Below are 18672 nucleotides of genomic sequence, written 5' to 3' on the forward strand. Positions count from 1 at the left end.
GCAAACTACAAAGTGCACCCAGGATGTTCACGGCTACAACACGCCACCCTTGGATGGCTTCTCCCATCTAAATGGACGTCGCTATTGTGGAGAAGAGACGATGGCAGTCAAAGCAAGGGAGATCAGAAGTATAAAATAAAAATCACAGCGAGACCACAAAATACAAAATATAGAACAATGTAACGATACAAAAATTGAGGCACGACTAAAAAAACTAAATTATAAACAAAATATTCCAATTGTTCAATCACTATTAAATACTAAAAAATAACGTGACTATTGTATCCATAACATGTCAGTATTCGAAACACACAGGGTGATACATTTATAGATGCGCCACTTAAACAATGATTGGAGGAACAACACTGGAGGGAAATCCGGTGTCTTCGTTTCAAAGCCTCTACAGGTCTCCCGCCACCAATCTCAATGCACACGTTAAATCTTCTGGCGCCTCTAGCTCTGTAAGACATGGAAAGCATCGTTTTCACAACATCTAATCGGCTGTTGAGACGAAAGTGAAAGGGTCGTTTAAAATCGATGGGGCATAATACTGCAAATTTATCGCCCTTCATTAAAAACACAAAACCCCACGTATACCGTTGAAGTAAACGATCGAAAGGGTTAAAGTCAGGTTTGGGATGGCGTAGTTTGTAAGAGTATTCCATACGTGATATTGTTGTAAAAGAGGATTTAACAAATTGAACCATTGGCCTCTCTCTCGAACATTGTATCAGAATGTTAAAACACCTCCGAAGCCGCGAGGCTTTACTTGCGGAGCTAGATTAGGCAACTGTTTGTGGAAACTTGTTAGTGAACACCTTGGCGAGGAATGTAGGCGAGAGTAAATTCATTATTGTTGATAAAGGAAGGTCAAATGAAATATATTAAAAAACGGATTAAAGTCTCGTGATAACCTGCAGATTCTGACCGGAACCATCAATGTATGACTACATCACGCGGAATAATAATACATTTCAACTCATAACGCGCTGTCGAACATTATTCACTCACTCTCATAGACAGAACGACTCATAGGCGCAAAGAGAACCCACAGACAAGAGGCAAAGGCAGCAGCCACGCAGTGATCCGGCGCCAAGAGTTTCCCAAGCTCTGCGGTCCTCTGTATATTAAGGTGTTAAAGAGTGTTTGCATCTGGGTAACAACCGGAGCACCCGGAGAAAACCCACGCGTGAGGTGGCAACACTATCGCATACCGATTGAACATGCTGTTTGTCTGCATTTTGCTGTACTGACTTATCCTGAAGAGCCATGGCAATGGCACTTCATCGATGCCCACGGGAATGAACTTTCTCATATTTTGTGTGATCCACCAAGGCTTGCCTCCAGTGCTGGATTAGAGGTGTGGATAGCCACCGCAGGTGGGCCATCGTTATTGTCAGATTTCGGAAGCTAAGCGGGGCTAAGCGTGTATACCGCTGGAATGAATCGCCATGCCCACCAGGTTGTCAAATGTGGTTGTGGGGACGAATAAATCCATCGTTGTATGCCCCCCGCCCGCCTCCATCAACCCGTACTAACCAGCGTGCGTAACAAAAAAAACTCAACACATTCGTCAACAAGATTGTGGCCTGAAAAGTAAAATTGTTTAATCGGCAACGTTTCGAGAAATGGCCATCAGTCGATTGACAAAAGAGCTGTCTGTGCATGTTAACCACAGAGGCAGGCCATACGGGAGATTCCTCAGCCAAGCCCAAGGGGGTCTCCTTAACACCAGAACTGGTCACCTCAAGTGACACTCTCCGGTCTGTCAGCTTTTACAATCAGCGCGGAGCCTCATCCTCCCAGTGCAGGGAGCTGGGTTGAGGATTTCTGGAGGGAGGGCCTGTGCACATTTACAAAGTGTACCCAAGACACATTGGCCGAGACATTCCTATGGGTAGGAGATAGGGGATAAACTTAGACTTCGATGTGTGTTCAGGTTGCACCCCGTGTTGTTCGGAATGATGTCCGGCGTTTCGCTCCACCTGCTTGGAGCTTCTTTATCATGATTGGAGCACGTGGGTGGAAACGTTGGACATCATGTCGGACAGCACGTGGTATACTACCTGACAAAAACATTGGAGCGCTTATACAGCACAACCACTAGATCCAGCGATATTGATATTGCCATGGTAATACTGGTAGGAACGAAGTGAACCAGCCTACAATAGATTATATCGTCCGTCCGTCCGATGTCCGATTAGGTGTAGCAACATCGCCCCCTACTGCAAACACTTGGCAGGACCCTACAAAAACCTTTATACTCAGTGAGGCTTTCCTGGCTAAACAAGTGTAACATTCCCCTATAATTCCCTGAGATAGTTTTTAATTAAAACATTTAAATTCAAAATTAACTCACAGCGGCCTAACGCCTACAGCTAGGCCTAAAGCCTAGAACTAGGCCTCAAACTCTCCCTTCGTATCGTACCCCCGCCATTTCATTTTATTATAGCCATTCATTCATTTGTTCGTTCCTACCAGCCCACCCCGCAGGGACCTGTTTTGTTTGTCTATAGGTGTATATTATGTTGATCCGCAGCCCTTTGTCAAGGTAGCAAGCCACCCCAAGCCGACGTGTCGGTCATGGGGTTGCTGGACCATACTTCACCACGCTGGTCAGTGTGGATTGGTAAAGAGATGTGTTTAGGGTTCAGGTTTTATACCAAAAGTAAAAACTAAGTGTCAACACCCAACTCGTTCAACATTTACGACAGTGGGGAGGAGCCGGGGGAGCGGTGACACAGTGGTTGGCCCACTGCGCTTTGAATCCACAAAAACACATTCCTGCGGAGGGAGCTGGTAGGAACGTTGGGTTGATACTCATACTCTTAGGTTTTTTCGGTAAAGTCACGTAGGGAAAAATAAATAATAAATATAAATAATAAACTAATATGAATAATAATGGAAATAAAATAATTTAATAAAATAACGTTGGGTTACTCGGTCAATGGCCAGGGTCAACGGCGGCGTGGTGTAATTCCGCAAATATGGTCGACTGTGAGGGCGGGCACAAGCCGGCGTGAGTAGGTGAAACGTTGAGTTTTATAAGGGCACCACGGGGTGACCAGCCCCTCCCCACCCAGCCCCACCCCTCCCACCCCGCCCCACCCAGCCCCACCCTCCCCACCCAGCCCCTTCCCACCCTCCCCACCCAGCCCCTCCCCACCCCATCCCCTCCCCACCCAGCCCCTCCCCACCAAGCCCCTCCCCACCCAGCCCCTCCCTGCACGCAGGACGGACACAATAATCCCCTGTGGGCTGGTGTAACCAGGAGGTTCCTACCAGTAATAAGTTCGTTTTGGCTAACACCAGTGGCGAGAGATATCTGAACCGGTTCTGGGCTCTTCCCCCCCACCCACAGCCGCTACACCAACTTGCAAAGACCGGCAGAGAGAGAGAGATGTGATCAAACAACTCCCATGACTGACACACCAACGTGGAGAAGCCTTCATCCAGCAGCTCGCGGATTAACGGAAGTCTGTAAAAGAAAACAGTGTTCACAACTCGGTACTATTTTGAGATCTTACCACATCGCCGCGTCAACAGGGGGAGCACTTCATTCAGCAGTGGATAGAAAATGGCAACTGCTGCTATTGATGATGATGACATCTGCTAAAATATATCTCGTAAAGAACAACACTTGCCCAGGAGTAATGGTGTTAAACATAGCATCACGCGTCATGCCACTGACACGGGTGTTTGCGTCATGGACGGACGGCAGCTGGGAGACAGGGTGATGCATTCCCGTGAACGTCCAGAACTCTCGTGCCATCAAACAGCATTACAGTATTACTATACATAGTGTATTGGTATAGGGGGCTCCAAAATGTGAAATCGCGAGTGGTTTTGCTCCCACACGAACGCGTCGGGGTGGAAAGCCGCCTAATGCAGCAAACGCTGAGCCGGCCAGCAATCCCGGATCGCCTACTGGTAACACTTGAGAACGCGGTGGTTGATTTTGTTATCCAATGTGCAATCTCTTTGCGAGCCGCCAGCAGCGACGAGTTCAAGACATATTGCTTTGACAGTCATACGACGAACATTATTCTCTGCAGCAGGGCAGGCGTAAGTGCTGCCCCTCTACTTCGTAGGCCAGAGTTCACTCGAAGGGACCTTATGGGTAGTACTGTGACATCCGCGTCGACGGACCGTTGTCGAACATGAAGATGTTCTAGATTTGAAGCTTTCGTGACTGCAAGGATTCATACTCTTAGGTTTTTTCGGTAAAGTCACGTAGGTAAAAAATAAATAAAAAGTTAATAAAAGTAATACCTAATGCAGTCATTTTAGCTGTGACGGTCCCACCTGATGACGGAGACTTGCGTTGCCTCCGAAACATCGTGATTTATTATTTTATTTTATTTCCATTATTACTTTTATTAACTTTTAATTGTATTTTTTACCTACGTGACTTTACCGAAAAAAACTAAGAACATGAAGATGTTGTACTGCTCTGCGAAATCCGAATGGATACTTCGTCTCGTAGCGTGACACCCATGGCATATCATCATCAGCCACGATCAACTCACTTCTAAAGGCTTCCCAAAGCACTATCTCTCACAATTCTGAAATGGAATATTCGACCAGACACCTGTACACAAGCTGATTTAACTGCTCCACCTCGGTAGACATTCTCTTGGTGTAAAGCTTTCGCGACTGCAGGGATTCATCTTCTTGGTTCTTTCGGTAAAGTCACGTGACTTTACCGAAAGAACCAAGAAGATTCTCTTGGTGGTTTCATTCCTTGGCTGTCATTGTTCCTGGCCATTGGCCATCCTGATAGCACAATTGGGATACAATTGTACGTGTGCTCGTCATCATCTTTTTCCCAATTGTTTCCACTCATGTGGAATCTGCCTCCCTAGTGCTCTTTTTCACCAATTTCTGTTCTGGGCCATGATCACCATGTCGACAGCAGTCCTCCCATCACATGAAACCGCCTCTTCCTGCACCTCCGACGAACACGGTTGGCTACGTATGGTGGGAAAGAAGTTTAACATTCATTCTAGGCCGATTCCTTGGTCTCTACCCTGGTGCTTTCCTATTCATCACCTATCTTCCCATTTCATTTGAATCAACGACTGTACCATTCAGCTTGTGTGAGACGGGTACCACAAACCCTTCTTCCTTGAATTTTTACTCAATCCAGCCTTGTATACCTGAAATACATCTCCCATCCTGTCAATGGTGCACATCTGCTCCATGGTTTTTCCCAAGTCCAGCATTCAGACCAGTATATGAATATTGGTCTTGTATACCGTTCCTTTAAATGTCTGATATACTATACATGAACGTTATATAACACATTCCTGCGGAGGGAGCTGGTAGGAACGTTGGGTTGCTCGGTCAATGGCCAGGGTCAACGGCGGCGTGGTGTATTTCGCAAATATGCCCGACTGTGAGGACGGGCACAAGCCGGCGTGAGTAGGTTAAACGTTGAGTTTAATAAGGGCACCACAGGGTGACCAGCTCCTCCCCACCCTCCACCCAGTCCCACCCAGCCCCTCCCCACCCAGTCCCACCCTCCCCTCGCCACGCAGCTCCTCCCTCCCCACCCAGCCCCTCCCTGCACGACGGACACAATAATCCCGTGGGCTGGTGTAACCAGGAGGTTCCTACCAGTATAATCACGTTAGAGCTCGTTGCAAGGGAGGGCCTTGAGATGTAGGGGGGCATTTGTTCCACAAGTATTAATTATTCAAACAGCACGCTTGCGTAAATCAATACGATGTATGTACTTGATGATCTCTCTGAAAAAAATGCGGAGCACAAATATTTAAGTTCAGAAATTTTATTGAAAACGGACACAAAATAGATAAAAACATGCGCAAATACATCAACATTACCACCAACAGGGCAGGCGGAAGTGAGAACTTGCACCACAGCCTCCAGACTCGCCTTCCTTCACAGGCTCAAAACCACACCCACTTTTCATATCTCCCATCATAAAAAAAGTAGGTGGAAACATCGATAGCGCCTAAACACACGCTAATCTGTTAAAACGGAGTAAAAAAATACAAAATATAACCCACAGACGTGACAGAATTTGCTTTTGGGACACCCTTATTTGCAATCAATTCTAAGAGTTGAATTTCAAACTTTTGTGGGACAAAACCTCGTGTGCTTTATGTGACACTATTGAAACATGTATACGATTTATAACAGCCTCCATTCACAAAGACAAACCTTATTGAGCTCTGGTTGTCAGCAAGATAATCATGGGGACGCTTGTCACGGATTCAATTATATCAACCTGACCGTGTGACCACTAACCCAGGCTAAACACTTGAGTTGGCTCATGCCGGCATGCATCCCCCCCAGCGAAAGGATGCATGTGGAGCAGTGGCAGCTTAAGTTAGAGCGGGTAGACGGCTAAAGCGAGACACCCTGAGGTCATAGTGATAAGCTTTCCCTGCAGTGGATTAACTTAGCATAGCTCAAGAGCTCTCACCGCAAAATGGAAACGGGAGTCAATTAGCGTTAGCAGTTTGTGTCAAGTTGAGCTTTTAACATCGGCTGCAAGTGAGTCTGCAGAGTCTCTGCAACAAATCCAAGCATGTTTAAATACTGCGAGACATCCATGAAAGATAATGCCTTTATTTTCGTCCTATATATCTCCAAGGTGGATTGGTGGTGCACGAGTCCCGTAAATGAGAGACCCAAGTTGAAATCCCAGCCACGGCTAAATATTAGTGGCGAGTGATATTTTCGTTGGCTCTGGAAACTCTTCCCTCCCCTCTTCACCAATGTACACGGAGCACAATGGTGAATTACGTTCAAACATCCCCTGTGACAGAGTGTGGGAATGCCTTTATGCAGCAGTGGATTGGTAAAGGGTTATGATTACTTGTAATCTTCAGGAAATAGACATTTCAAAATAAGTGAAATTGCATTGTAAAATACAATTTCAATTTGTGAAACTCTCTTCCCGTGGGAAGTAGAGAAGCCATACTCTGGCTTGCCAGGAAAAGACAAAAGCACAATGCAGACTGATATCATGTTCCATCTGTATGGGATAGTTGCTCCCTCGCACATGGGTTTTCTCCAGCTGCTAGTTTCCTCCCGCATGTAGATACACTCATTAATGGGCTGAAAACATTTTAAGATTGTAGGGCTTGGGGGTAATTGTTTGTGCTGGGCTCACCACCTGGCTGCTTTCTGGCTTGTCTGTGGCTCTCTAGGAACTGAGACGCAATTTGGATGAATGACGCTACATGGAACCAAGCAATATTTTTCAATAGCTCAAATTGATAAACTGGAGTCAAACAATCTTGCCAACCATATTTCCATTCCATGGGCTGAAAGTCTGTGTGAGCATGTCGTAATAATTCACGACTGGCTGAACACAGGTCTAGATAGTTAAAGGCATTCTCCTGTGCATGCCGAACTTTTATCGTGGCCACAACATGAATTTAGTTTAATGGCCCTGCTGTTTGGCACAACTTACATGAAAAAAAATACTTAAAGGCTTCCCAGATTTGAACCCAGCAATCTTAAGATTCCCAGCTTAGTGATCTGATGTCTTGAGCCACCAGGCAAGTTAGAATGAGACAATGGGTTTTCAAACGAACTGTCCAGATACAATAACATTTTTGAAGTATGGATGTCTAAAAGGCGCTCTCGTCATGTGAAACGTATTCAATAAAGGTAATGCATGTGTTTCACCTGAACAACGTGCTCTGTAACAAAATAAAGGTCAGATGAGAAAATTCCGCATGGGAATGGAGCTCCATTGGCTGCTGTCATGACACCTGTTAATTCTGATGGTAATCTTATTTTTATAAACATATAAAAAAAAAGGTCTCACTGGTAACAAATAAGGTTCCACCAGCCCTCCCAACCCCCTGCTCAGACTTAACTGGAAGAATCACTACTTAAAAAAAAAATATCTATGACTTTACTTAAAAATCACCCATGCGTGAGATGTTTAATTAAATCCCTATTTGTGTAGAAACAACCAGGATTATAGAAAACACCATTCGGCTTCCCTTCCATTAAACGATAAACAAAATCAACATCAATTTATGCAAATTTTTCACGAAAAATGTTTTATACCACACTGTGATAATCTTAAAAAAACACACATTATACCCGATTTGTGTCTTATAACCCAAAAGTAAATTAACCCATACTTGCTCCGAGTTTGGATTTATGGACACTGGGCTTGTCCGATGATCAAATATGACGTCAAACTTTGCCCCACAATTAATCATTATACATCTGTGACATTGGATTGGATAGGAAGTAATCCTAAAGTTCCTTAAGATTGGCCTTTATGTATCCCTAACACCCCTTACAACTAGACCTCATGTATTTGTATGCCCGCTTTCATTGGCGTGTGATTCTCCCCAGATCTCATTGATTATTGACAGTAAATCAATACCGAGGACTGTTGTGAAAACAGCCCGCTGAGGGCTGTGGGGAAGGATGCGAGCCACGTTCAGGAATGCCGGCCGGGGCTCAGGAATGCCGAGGTATAGAAACGCCATACCCGCTGGGGGAGGAGTGCTGCTGATCTTCACGAAATGAGCTGTGAGCATAGCAACGCATGCGCGCACACACACACACACAGGGCACACTTTTAGGCCAAGATTTTAGGGACAGGTGTTAAGCGAGCACTTTGCCAAAACATTGTCAAAAGTTTTACAGTAGTGTGCATTACAACTATGCCACCGAGCTTAACTTCCCACACACCACACATACAGATGCATATCACACCAGTCTGAAAATGGGTTCAGTGTTTGCATCTCTTACCTCCTTCACCGCCTGTTTAATGAGGTCCTTCCTCTCCGTGAGATCAAAGTCAGGAAATTTCGCATACACCTGGCAGTACGACACCACCATCACAGCCCCATGTGACACAAGAACACAAGGCACAACTCTCGTACTCCCCTCTACAACACTAGCAGTCCTCCGTACCCGGTGTATCCATATATCCAACACTAGAGCACAGTATCCTCAAAATCTTCCTTTAACCACTCCCGTGAAAATCGAGTTAAATTGATGAATCAATGCATCTTTACACCCCAAATGTAAATTTCCCTTCAGCTAGAATGGCCAATGCCTCCCACGCTTCCTTAACCAATACCAGAGTTCTTCAACTATAACTTCCCGTGGGCCACATGACTTTACGTCACATGGAGATATGTTATGACGTCTCATCTCCACATCTCTCATTTGTTATCTTGCTATAACCTCAATAACCTCTATCTTCTGTCTACAGCTGTCTCATCTATATTTCTTGTTTATCTCTCTGTCATCATACTATAATCTGCATATTTTCATGTCACGGTGAGCCATAACCCAGTGGGCCTTCCTTTTAAGTGCACTATCTTCCTTTTCCTTCACCACCCACTTCCTCCCAAACTTTTTTTCCCCACTCACAGCTTCTCGTCCACCTACCACCAGTGCCATCACATTCAACATCCTCTAACGCCCAATCCTCCCCCATGCCCTCCCGATATCAAATCCTTCTAGCCATCATCACCAACTCCCCCCTCACCCTTCCCTTGCAGCCCATGCCCCGGTCTGCCCCACACACCTCTTTGCACACATGCTTCATGGTGACGCTTTCCAAGTCGGCTCCGTCGAGGAGGAGGCGCACGGCTTGACGCAGATCGTCGTCGGACGGCGGCCTTTTTGTCTTTTTGATCAGGGGTTCGTCGTCCGAGCTGTCGGACCAGTCTGAGTTGGCACCATCACCAGCGCCACTCGCTGTGCATGTGTATGGGGATGGATTAAGCAGATCAAGACATGTATAAAATCTTCTTTGATAGTTTTATACAAATTATAATTCAGATTTTGTGTCTAAATTAGTCCTTGAACGAGTTGTCGCTGAATTTACCATTTTCGACATTTATTACTGAATACTCGGGCCCCTTAAAAATGGTTGCTGCCCACACATTTTGCTTCCCTAAGGTGGGAAAAACCCACCACAAGCCATGGTCAGTGATGTGGCCGATGATGTGAGATGTCACCAAGACTGCCGCAAGTGGTTTTTCTCCCACACGAACACGTCGGGGTGGAAAGCCGCCTAATACAGCAAATGCTGAGCCGGCCAGCAATCCCGGATTGCCTCCTGGTAAAGTTTCAGAATGCGGTGGTTGATTTTGTTATCCAAGGTGCAATCTCTTTGCGAGCCGCCGGCAGCGACAAGTTCAAGAACTTGGTCCACACATTGACGCAGGGATACGAGGGCCCGTCGACCCGGGATGAAGGCTGAGCTGGTGTGGTACCGTGACTTCCTGGTTCAGGAACCTGCCATTGTGGCATCCTACTTGAATCCACAGCTGCCGAAAACGACAGACCAAGACGAGCTAGTTACACTCAAGGGCACGATCCACTGTTCTGTAGCATCGCAACTTGGACGTGCTCGCGTTTCCGCCGACGGCAGTCGCTGCCCACATGGAGGAGGGGTCGCTGTTCAGCACCCTATTCAGCAACGTCGGCAGCTCCATCGAAGATGAAGTCGATCGTATTCTGAGCATGGGCGTCACGACCGCCAGCGCCTTCATTGACGTAATGCAGTGGTGGTCTCCCTGCAAAGATCTGCTCCACGCCCACTACAAGATGGCCTGCGGCTACTTGGGAGCACCGGCGACGTCAACTCTCTGCGAACGCGCGAATAGCGGAGCCAGGCGGGAGTTCACATGCGTTTGCCAGTCGCTGTCGTCGACGCGCTTTATCCAGTCCATGTGCTTGTGATCGTAGATTGCAGCCGGCTGCCTGAAGGTCCCGTCTAACCGGGCCGGAGTGGCAAAAGATCTTATTGCCTGCCATTCGTCCAAGGACGACGGCAATGACGAACTTGATCAGGTTGTTGAGATCGTCATCGACCAAGACGACTGGGATGAGGTTATGGAGGACGATGTCGTCGACAGCCTCAACGCCCGATTACAGAGTATTCAATACGAATAAAGCGCTCTACCTCGCGTTTACCTGTTATAACCTTTTTCACGTGTAGTACCCCGGTAATTACCCTGTAATCAGGTCATTTGTATGGGGTAAGGGTAGAAGGTAGGGTAAGGGTAGACTCGTTGCTTTTTAACTTTTACCTTACCTTGCTAAAGGATAAAAGGTAGAGTGATTGTATTGTGGTAAGGTAAAAGGTAGCGTGAAGGTAGGCTCGTTGTTTTTACCTTTTACCTTACCTTGCCGCGGACTATGGAGATACGAAAAAATAGACTGCAAATATGTGATAAACAAGGCAAATGTGCAGGAGACATGCAGTACAAGGCATACCTGGCTTCTTCTTAGGCTGGGGTGCTGCAGCTTTCTTATTGGTGCTGCTGTCTGCCTTCTTCACGTACGCTTTCAGGTCGGCCCTCTTCCGTTTCGTCTGCGACTTCTGTTTCGGACTCTTCCCTTTTGAGGACTCCTTTTCCTGTGGAGAAACAAATGTTATAATATAATGAATTCCCTTTTGTTTAACCAGGAAGGCCTCATTTGGGCTCAAACTTTTGCAGGAAGGTCCTGCACTGGGATGTTCTTACCATTTACCTTTTCCCCTCAACTTTATCCTAATTGTGCTCTTGGTTTCATGTCATGCGATGAATCTATTAGCGTAACTTTTTGATGTGGAGTGTGTTGGTCCCACAGCTCACATTTAGCATGAATTATAACAATCTTACACACGCACTTTTAAAAGATTCAAGCCCCTGTTTACACAGCTCTGTCGCAACCCCACAGGTGCCACCTTTAAGGTTGGGCTGGATGTGTCCTCTCCCTCCTCTTCCTCTTTGGCCTCTTCATCGGCCTCGCCGTCACTTGAACTGTCACTGGAGATGACTCTGCGAGCCCCTCCCCGAGCCTTCTTGTTTCCACCCTGAGCCTTCTTGGCTCCACCGGTAGCCCGGCCGCCCCCCTTCTTACGGCTTGAGCCTGGGGCGGGCTGTGAAAGGGGAAAAATACCAAAGTGAAAAATCAACCGCAACTAGATTATGGTCAAATTACATACTGTCGGCATACAAAAAACCTTGATACGGTGTACAGGGCAGTCACATTAACATCAACACATCCAAATAATAAACACAGTTTTTAATTAATAAATCTTTACTTAGAGCTTTCGTGACTGCAGGAATTCATATTCTTTGGGGCTTTCGGTAAAGCCACGTAGATATATATTTTTTCAACGGTTTTATTTAACTTGACACCTGTTTGTTGTGGTCGAATCTTGTAATCAAAATTTTGTCTACTTCCTGTTGTCCAATCAATTGAAAATTTGCACACGTACTCAAATCCGGTGATAATGCCTGTATCAAAATCGGCACCAATTCGTCAATTAATTGGCTCCTTTTCAAGCAATTACAATTTTAGTATGGACCCCTTATTAATTATATATTTTTGTGTAGGTCAAAAACGCCGCGGTCCCTAAACTGTCCAATCGCCTCGCACAAAAAGCAGGCGCCGCGTGTCTCAGGCGCGCCTGCTCCGTGTGAACGAGTTATGGGCACCATCACTCCACACACAAACAAAAGTTGTACATTGAAGATTAATTTATAAATTAACCAATTATTTCAAGTAAGCGTTGATGTGGGAGCAGGCGCCGCATCATTGACGTACTTCTCGAGGGCGAGTTCAACAAAGTTGTGAATAAAACCGTTGTTTAAAAAAAAAATATTTCAAGGAGTTTATTTCACCTGATGATGATTGCTTGTGTTGCGATCGAAACGTCGTGATATTTTTATTATTTTTCTATCCACGTGGCTTTACCGAAAGACCCAAAGAACATTGAATTAATATTCAACAAACACTTCTGTCAGAGGCCCTGGGTGTAAGGTCTTTTTAAATCCTTTATATTAAGTTCGCTTGCTTGCTTAGGACTGTGCAAATCTTTCGGTCGTTTTTTAACCCACTTCCCGTGATCCAATCGAGCTGACATTTTCCACACAGACTCGTTGTGCGTGACAATTAATTTTCCTGAAAATTTTTTTCCTAAATTTTACACTTTTTAGGACAAAAATATTATATTTAATTACCAATTGCTTAATGGTGCAATGCAATCATCTGACCCATAGGTGGCAGCCATCTCAAGCCAGAGGACGATAGGAGTCTAGCCGCCACGCATATAAAGGATTTATAGTGAAAAACTTAGTTTTTACGGGTTATACTTATTCCCCCTTACCTCATCTTCATCGTCCCCATCCCCCTCTCCAGCCTCATCCTCCTCCTCCTCATCTTTACTCGACTCTGCATCCCCTTCTTCCTTCTCTTCTTCCTCCTCTTCCTCCTCCTCTTCCTCATCATTGCTCGAGTTGGAATCTGAGGGTACCTCTTCATCATCTTTCTTTACCACCTTGCGTTTCTTTTTTCCGCCAGCGGACCCTGGAGTTTTTTTCGAGTGCGAAGCTCTTGAGCCCCGTCCGGAGCTCTTCCGCTTGTGGCTCGACTTCGGCAGAGACTGACGAACCACATAACCAGAGGGCAGAGATGTTACATCAGAGTCATTGTGTTGTTTAAAAAAAACACCTAAGAGGTTCGTTTTCAGAATTTAGTATTCTGCATGGAGTTTATACGCTGACGATTGTGGAATTTCAGTTGTCCAATTATATTATCTAGGAAATAGCTCCACTTTATTCAAACAACAAACCCCGCTTCTTTGACGATGTCCAGGTTACTCTAGTTATCATGCAAGTCTTTTCAAAGCTATTTATATTTCCACTTGGCTTGACTTCAACATCAGAATTCGGGTCAGCAAAATTGCTCCTAGGAATTTAGACAGTGAGCACTATGTTGCCATTGATGCCGTTTAGTGGTAATTAGGTGGCATTGTTGGCATGTGTACCTTATCATGGCTCATGTGAAACCGTGAGTCAATACCCATATACTCCACAGGCGTGCAAATGTGTGTACAACTTGCACCTTGCCAGAAGACTTGGGCTGCAGCAGGAATTCCATTATGCGCGCGACGACCTCATCCTTGTTTCCTCCCTTCTCTAAGTCCAGCACATCACAGAAGCTAGCCTTCAGCACGTCCTTGTGGTACCTGCAGTGGTGCAGCGATACCAATTAAACACGTACAAAAAAAACCCCAAACATACCCTTATTGCCATAAATATTACTTGAAAAATTGCAGTTAGTCAGCATCAATTCCCATCCACTGTTAACATTTGTGTCAAGTGACATCTCAACTGGTGATTAGGCCTCCCAAAGTTAACTCAGCCTTAAATATATATTGTCCACGTGAAAGAATGCCACAACATACTGTATATAAAATAAGTTTTGCTGGCTGGCTGGTGCGTGGGTGGGAAAGTGCATGGTGGTGATGTCACCACACACGTGTGTCACCACACACACGTGTGTGGTGACATCACCCGCATCCTACAGCATTGAGTCGGGTTCATGCATCGTGCTGATGTCATGTGTTCCTCCCCACCCACCCCTTCGGCCGGCCATGCACCCCGCGCAAATGTGCAGGCAGTGCCAGTGTTAGCATAAACATTGTTCAGACCAAGTTCCACGTAATGCCCACTCCACAAACAAGCGCAAGATAGGTAGCAATCACCACTGCAAGTGCAACACACATGTACCACACACACAGACACTTAACATACACATCTACGAAACACACACGTATTACAAACACAGATGTACGACACACATATACCACCAGCCTACACACAAAATGTAAAATCCCCTTAACATACTTCTTGATTGAGTCCTCCTTGCGCTTGTATATATCGCTGTCCTTGGAGAAGGAGAAGCCATTAAACTGACGGATGTTCTTCTTGACTTCTGTAAGCTGTAATAAAAAGTCACAGGGTACGATTAAAATTAGGAGTTTATTCATTACCCTTGCTTCTTGTTCAAAGGGTCTTGGCGAGGACCCTCCTGAAAAAGTAATGAGACTCAGTACAGCTTTCCTGGGTAAACAGGGTATTCATTACCATGGGATATATCATAGTAAAGAGTGTTCCTTACCACAGGATAGCTCATGGTAAGGATACAGTGCTTACATTGCCTGGACGGTTGTAGATAACCTTGTGCAGTGGCTTCAGAATATCAGCCTTCATTTTATTCATGAAAAAGTTGACCCTCTCGATTTCACCCAGCCGCTCTCCTGTGCCTGCATGAGCACACATGGAACATGCAATTGTCACATGATCAAAGATCTCCCATGTAGCTAATATAGGTGGTTGGGACAAGTGCTGTTAACAAGCAACCTATTGAAGGCTGGGACGGTGCACCAAGTGGTGGTGTGGCCAGCACTGTACCTAGCGTTTTGACGATAAAGGTTTTAGTTTATCATGCATGCATAAGCCTGTACAGGATGATTAGACAACATATGTGGCTAAATAAAACGCAATCAATACACTTTACTTACGCAGAAGCAGGTGAGACCTGAGTGAAAATACCATACCTGTCAACCGGTATGGTTTACCCATATTCCTGTACAGGGAAATAAGAGTTTTCAGGTCCATACGGAGTACAGCCGTTTCAATACGGGCAATATTTTTTTGTTCATGTTTCTCCCTTGTGATGGGACTTTGTAGGACGAACGTGGAAATATATACGGGCACGGGGTGACCAATAAGGTCTGAATTGGTCTGTAATAAGGTAAGCACTGATAAATGGGTTGACAGGTATGAAATACCGAGAAACAAACATTCAGGGTACAAATATTGAATGCAGAAAAACTGAACCAATCGAATTTAAAGAGCACAGTGAAATACGAGGGTAGTGCAACGGCAAGGGCTCACCCTCCTCTATCTTGTGCGTTTCAGCCTTGGACTTGGGCGCCTGGAAGCTGAGGCGCTCCACCTTTTTCTTCTCTCGCTTCCCCTCCTTCACCACAGGGTCCCGCTCCAGTAGCCCCACTGAGAACAAGGGGCCCGCGGCAAAGTTGAGAGCCAACGCGATCGTCATCGATGTGATCACAACGCACGCAGATGGTCACCATTATTTTGATTGGGTCTCTAAAACAAGAGACTGATGATTGGGTCTTTAGACAAGATGAACTTGCTCTGTTTTCAGCCACAATAATATGTAAAAAGTATTTTCACATGCTCCACAATAATCATATCAACGGTATCTGATGGGGCATTTTGCAGAGCAGTCTCTGATTGGGTCTTTAGACAAGGTGAACTTGCTCTGTTTTCAGCCGCAATAATATGTAAAAAGTATTTTCACATGCTCCACAATAATCATATCAACAGGAATACTTACACTTCAGCTCTTCCTCCTCTGAACTCTCCTCACCCTGGTCCGATTCCCCCTCCTCCTCTTTCTTCTTCGTTTTCTCCCCCTTCTTTTTCGCCTGCACCTTTTTCTTAGACTCTTTCTCGTCTTTTTTCACCTCCTTCTTTTCATCAGTCTTCACCTCCTCGGTATCTTTTTTATGTTTCTCTTCCTTCACCTCGGTCTCCACTGCCTTCTCCGGCTGTGAAGGGGGTGCCACCTTCTCTCCAGCCTCAGCATCGCTGGCTTTGGCGTCTTTCGACATGACGACTCGAGGGTAATCGCAAGCCACTGGGGGTGGTTAGCAGTCGTCCTACGCGGGGCAGGGAGGGGCGATGCTACAGCAGAGGGCAACATGGTGCAGCACAGTTATACGAGTGAAATGCGGCAAGGAAAACGTCCAACAAGGAACACGGATTAAGTGTCAAAGACTGCTCGACTTCACTTAACACGTATCTACCCGATCTATATATCTTCTCTCACACAAAATGAAAGCAAAACCTCTGGGCGGGAATGTCCACGTGTTTTGGTTGAGCCGACGTGCACTCAATGATCTTATGAACAAATACATTTGCGCCGTTAACATTTGATCGCCAAAGAGCTCCAGTGAGGTTACAGTAGCCTTATAAATGCGTTAAAATTAAGTAAAAACAAGTGTGAGATACCGAGTTCGCAGTGGTGCATTAATAGATAACTAAAACTCAACACCTTGGTCAATACCACTCACTTAAAATATAAAAAATACAATAGATGACGTTTCTGCTATAATTAGTTCCCGAAACATCATCTATTATAATTCATTTAGGATTTAAAGCTTTCGTGACTGCAGGGATTCATCTTCTTGGTTCTTTCGGTAAAGTCACGTAGAATGGAAACAATAATGTTGTATTTTTATTATTTCCATTCTACGTGACTTTACCGAAAGAACCAAGAAGATTCATTTAGGAGTTTAAAAAAATTTTTAGTATGACCCCGAGCTCTGAGATCGTATGGGGGGGGGGGGGGGGGGCTCTCCACTGCTGGATGGAGGTCCTCACCACACACGTGGCGGGGTCGTCGTGAGTCTCACTTTGACCATACTTCACCACTGCCACCGCAAATGATTTAACCACCGGGCGGCTAAGCTAACCCACACACTCTTGAAAAGAACGCGGTGTTTTGTTTTGCGAGCTTGAAATCAACCGATTGCAAATAACTCGAGAGATTGTTGATGCTTTAAAACCGGCGTAGTTTTGATCGCGTTGCTTATTTAAGCTATACATCGCAAGAGTTGCGAGCGAGCGAGCGTCGTTAACCTCACAAGGCCCCAACATTTGGCATTCAGCAAATAACAAGCGACGCAGTCGTAAAACACAATAACACGAACTGCACATTACAGCATCTCCCCACATCTTCCGTACGAATCATCAAAGCGAACGAATTAATAACACGAAAGATCTCGGGTGAATAATCGCGTTAATTGAATCGATAAATCGATGGCTTGAGCTAACGTGTATTAATCTCTTTTTTTTTAAGGGAACATTTTTAAAACTCGCTTTAATCGAATCATTGCACGTACCGGGCCGTGAGCGCTACGCTCGTCGAATCACTCTGTTGAGTTGCGTGTATTGTAATTTTTTTTTTATATTCGTGGTTTAATTTTTTTCTTTGATTGTTTTAGCAACAAAATTGTTTTTTCTGTTTAAACGCGAAGCTCCGTGTCGCTCATCTCCCGCGCGCGATGTCAAGATGGAGGCAAAAAAAATAATAAAAAGTCCCCGCGCGAGGCCCAAAAGCCACCGCCGGCCAATGAGAGGGCGCCGCTTGGGTCACGTGTGGATCCGGTGGGCACGCGCTGAGATTCTTGGGTTTCGTGGCATCGTCTGCAGCCGCTCCGCCAATCGTTGACGTCAGGCAGTCCCCGCGTCTACGCAAGGGATAGGTTCCCGAGAACGATCCGTAACCCGAATTTTCCGTATGTCGGAAAATGGACGATGTCCCCGCAAAATCAAGATAAATTCCAATTACTTTAATCCGAGTGAAGCCGCAACCTCACCGCGCTGGACTACTTGCGTTTGCATAAGTAACGCAAACACTTCCGTGCATTTTTCGATTTAGAGCTTTCGTGACTGCAGGGATTCATCTTCTTGGTTCTTTCGGTAAAGTCACATAGAAGGGATAAAAAAACATTTTTATAAATAAAATCATTTTTTATAAAAAAAAATGTTTTTTTTTTAAATTTCCCTTCTAAGTGACTTTACCGAAAGAACCAAGAAGATTTCCGCGCATTTTATTATTTTGCAACGAGAGTTTCCGTAAGGGTGGATTTCCGTAAGTCTGGTCGTCCGCAACCCGGGTAACTGTGTATAATTAAAAAAAAATCTACAAGTTCGTCAATAACACTGGATGTGTGTGGCCTTGAAAGAAAAAGTATACACTTAGCGATGTTCTTGGCAGAGGTGGGACAAAGTCATTGTTATGCAAGTCCAAGTCGAGTCGCAAGTCATCAAATTCATG

General features: G+C 45.4%; 1 protein-coding gene across 2 annotated transcripts; it reads right to left on the bottom strand.

Annotated features, from left to right (window-relative positions):
- Window positions 1-5775: 5775 nt before the first annotated feature.
- On the bottom strand, window positions 5776-17927 carry LOC144940662 (uncharacterized). Of its 2 annotated transcripts, none has more exons than XM_078866946.1 (12): window positions 17735-17927; window positions 16165-16489; window positions 15699-15815; window positions 14955-15064; window positions 14646-14740; window positions 13861-13984; window positions 13124-13399; window positions 11696-11890; window positions 11242-11383; window positions 9542-9714; window positions 8755-8823; window positions 5776-8530 (listed from the first exon to the last, which is right to left on the bottom strand). In XM_078866946.1, exons 2-12 carry the CDS (start codon window positions 16439-16441, stop codon window positions 8519-8521), a joined length of 1590 nt encoding a protein of 529 aa, XP_078723072.1. In that variant the 5' UTR covers window positions 16442-16489; window positions 17735-17927; the 3' UTR covers window positions 5776-8518. The 2 variants fall into 2 exon arrangements, with proteins under 2 accessions (XP_078723072.1, XP_078723071.1); XM_078866945.1 differs by having other exon boundaries at window positions 16165-16514.
- Between the last annotated feature and the right edge of the window lie 745 nt (window positions 17928-18672).

This window comes from Lampetra fluviatilis, chromosome 23 (genome assembly GCF_964198595.1).
Source record: "Lampetra fluviatilis chromosome 23, kcLamFluv1.1, whole genome shotgun sequence".
In the NCBI taxonomy this organism is placed as follows: Eukaryota; Metazoa; Chordata; class Hyperoartia; order Petromyzontiformes; family Petromyzontidae; genus Lampetra; species Lampetra fluviatilis.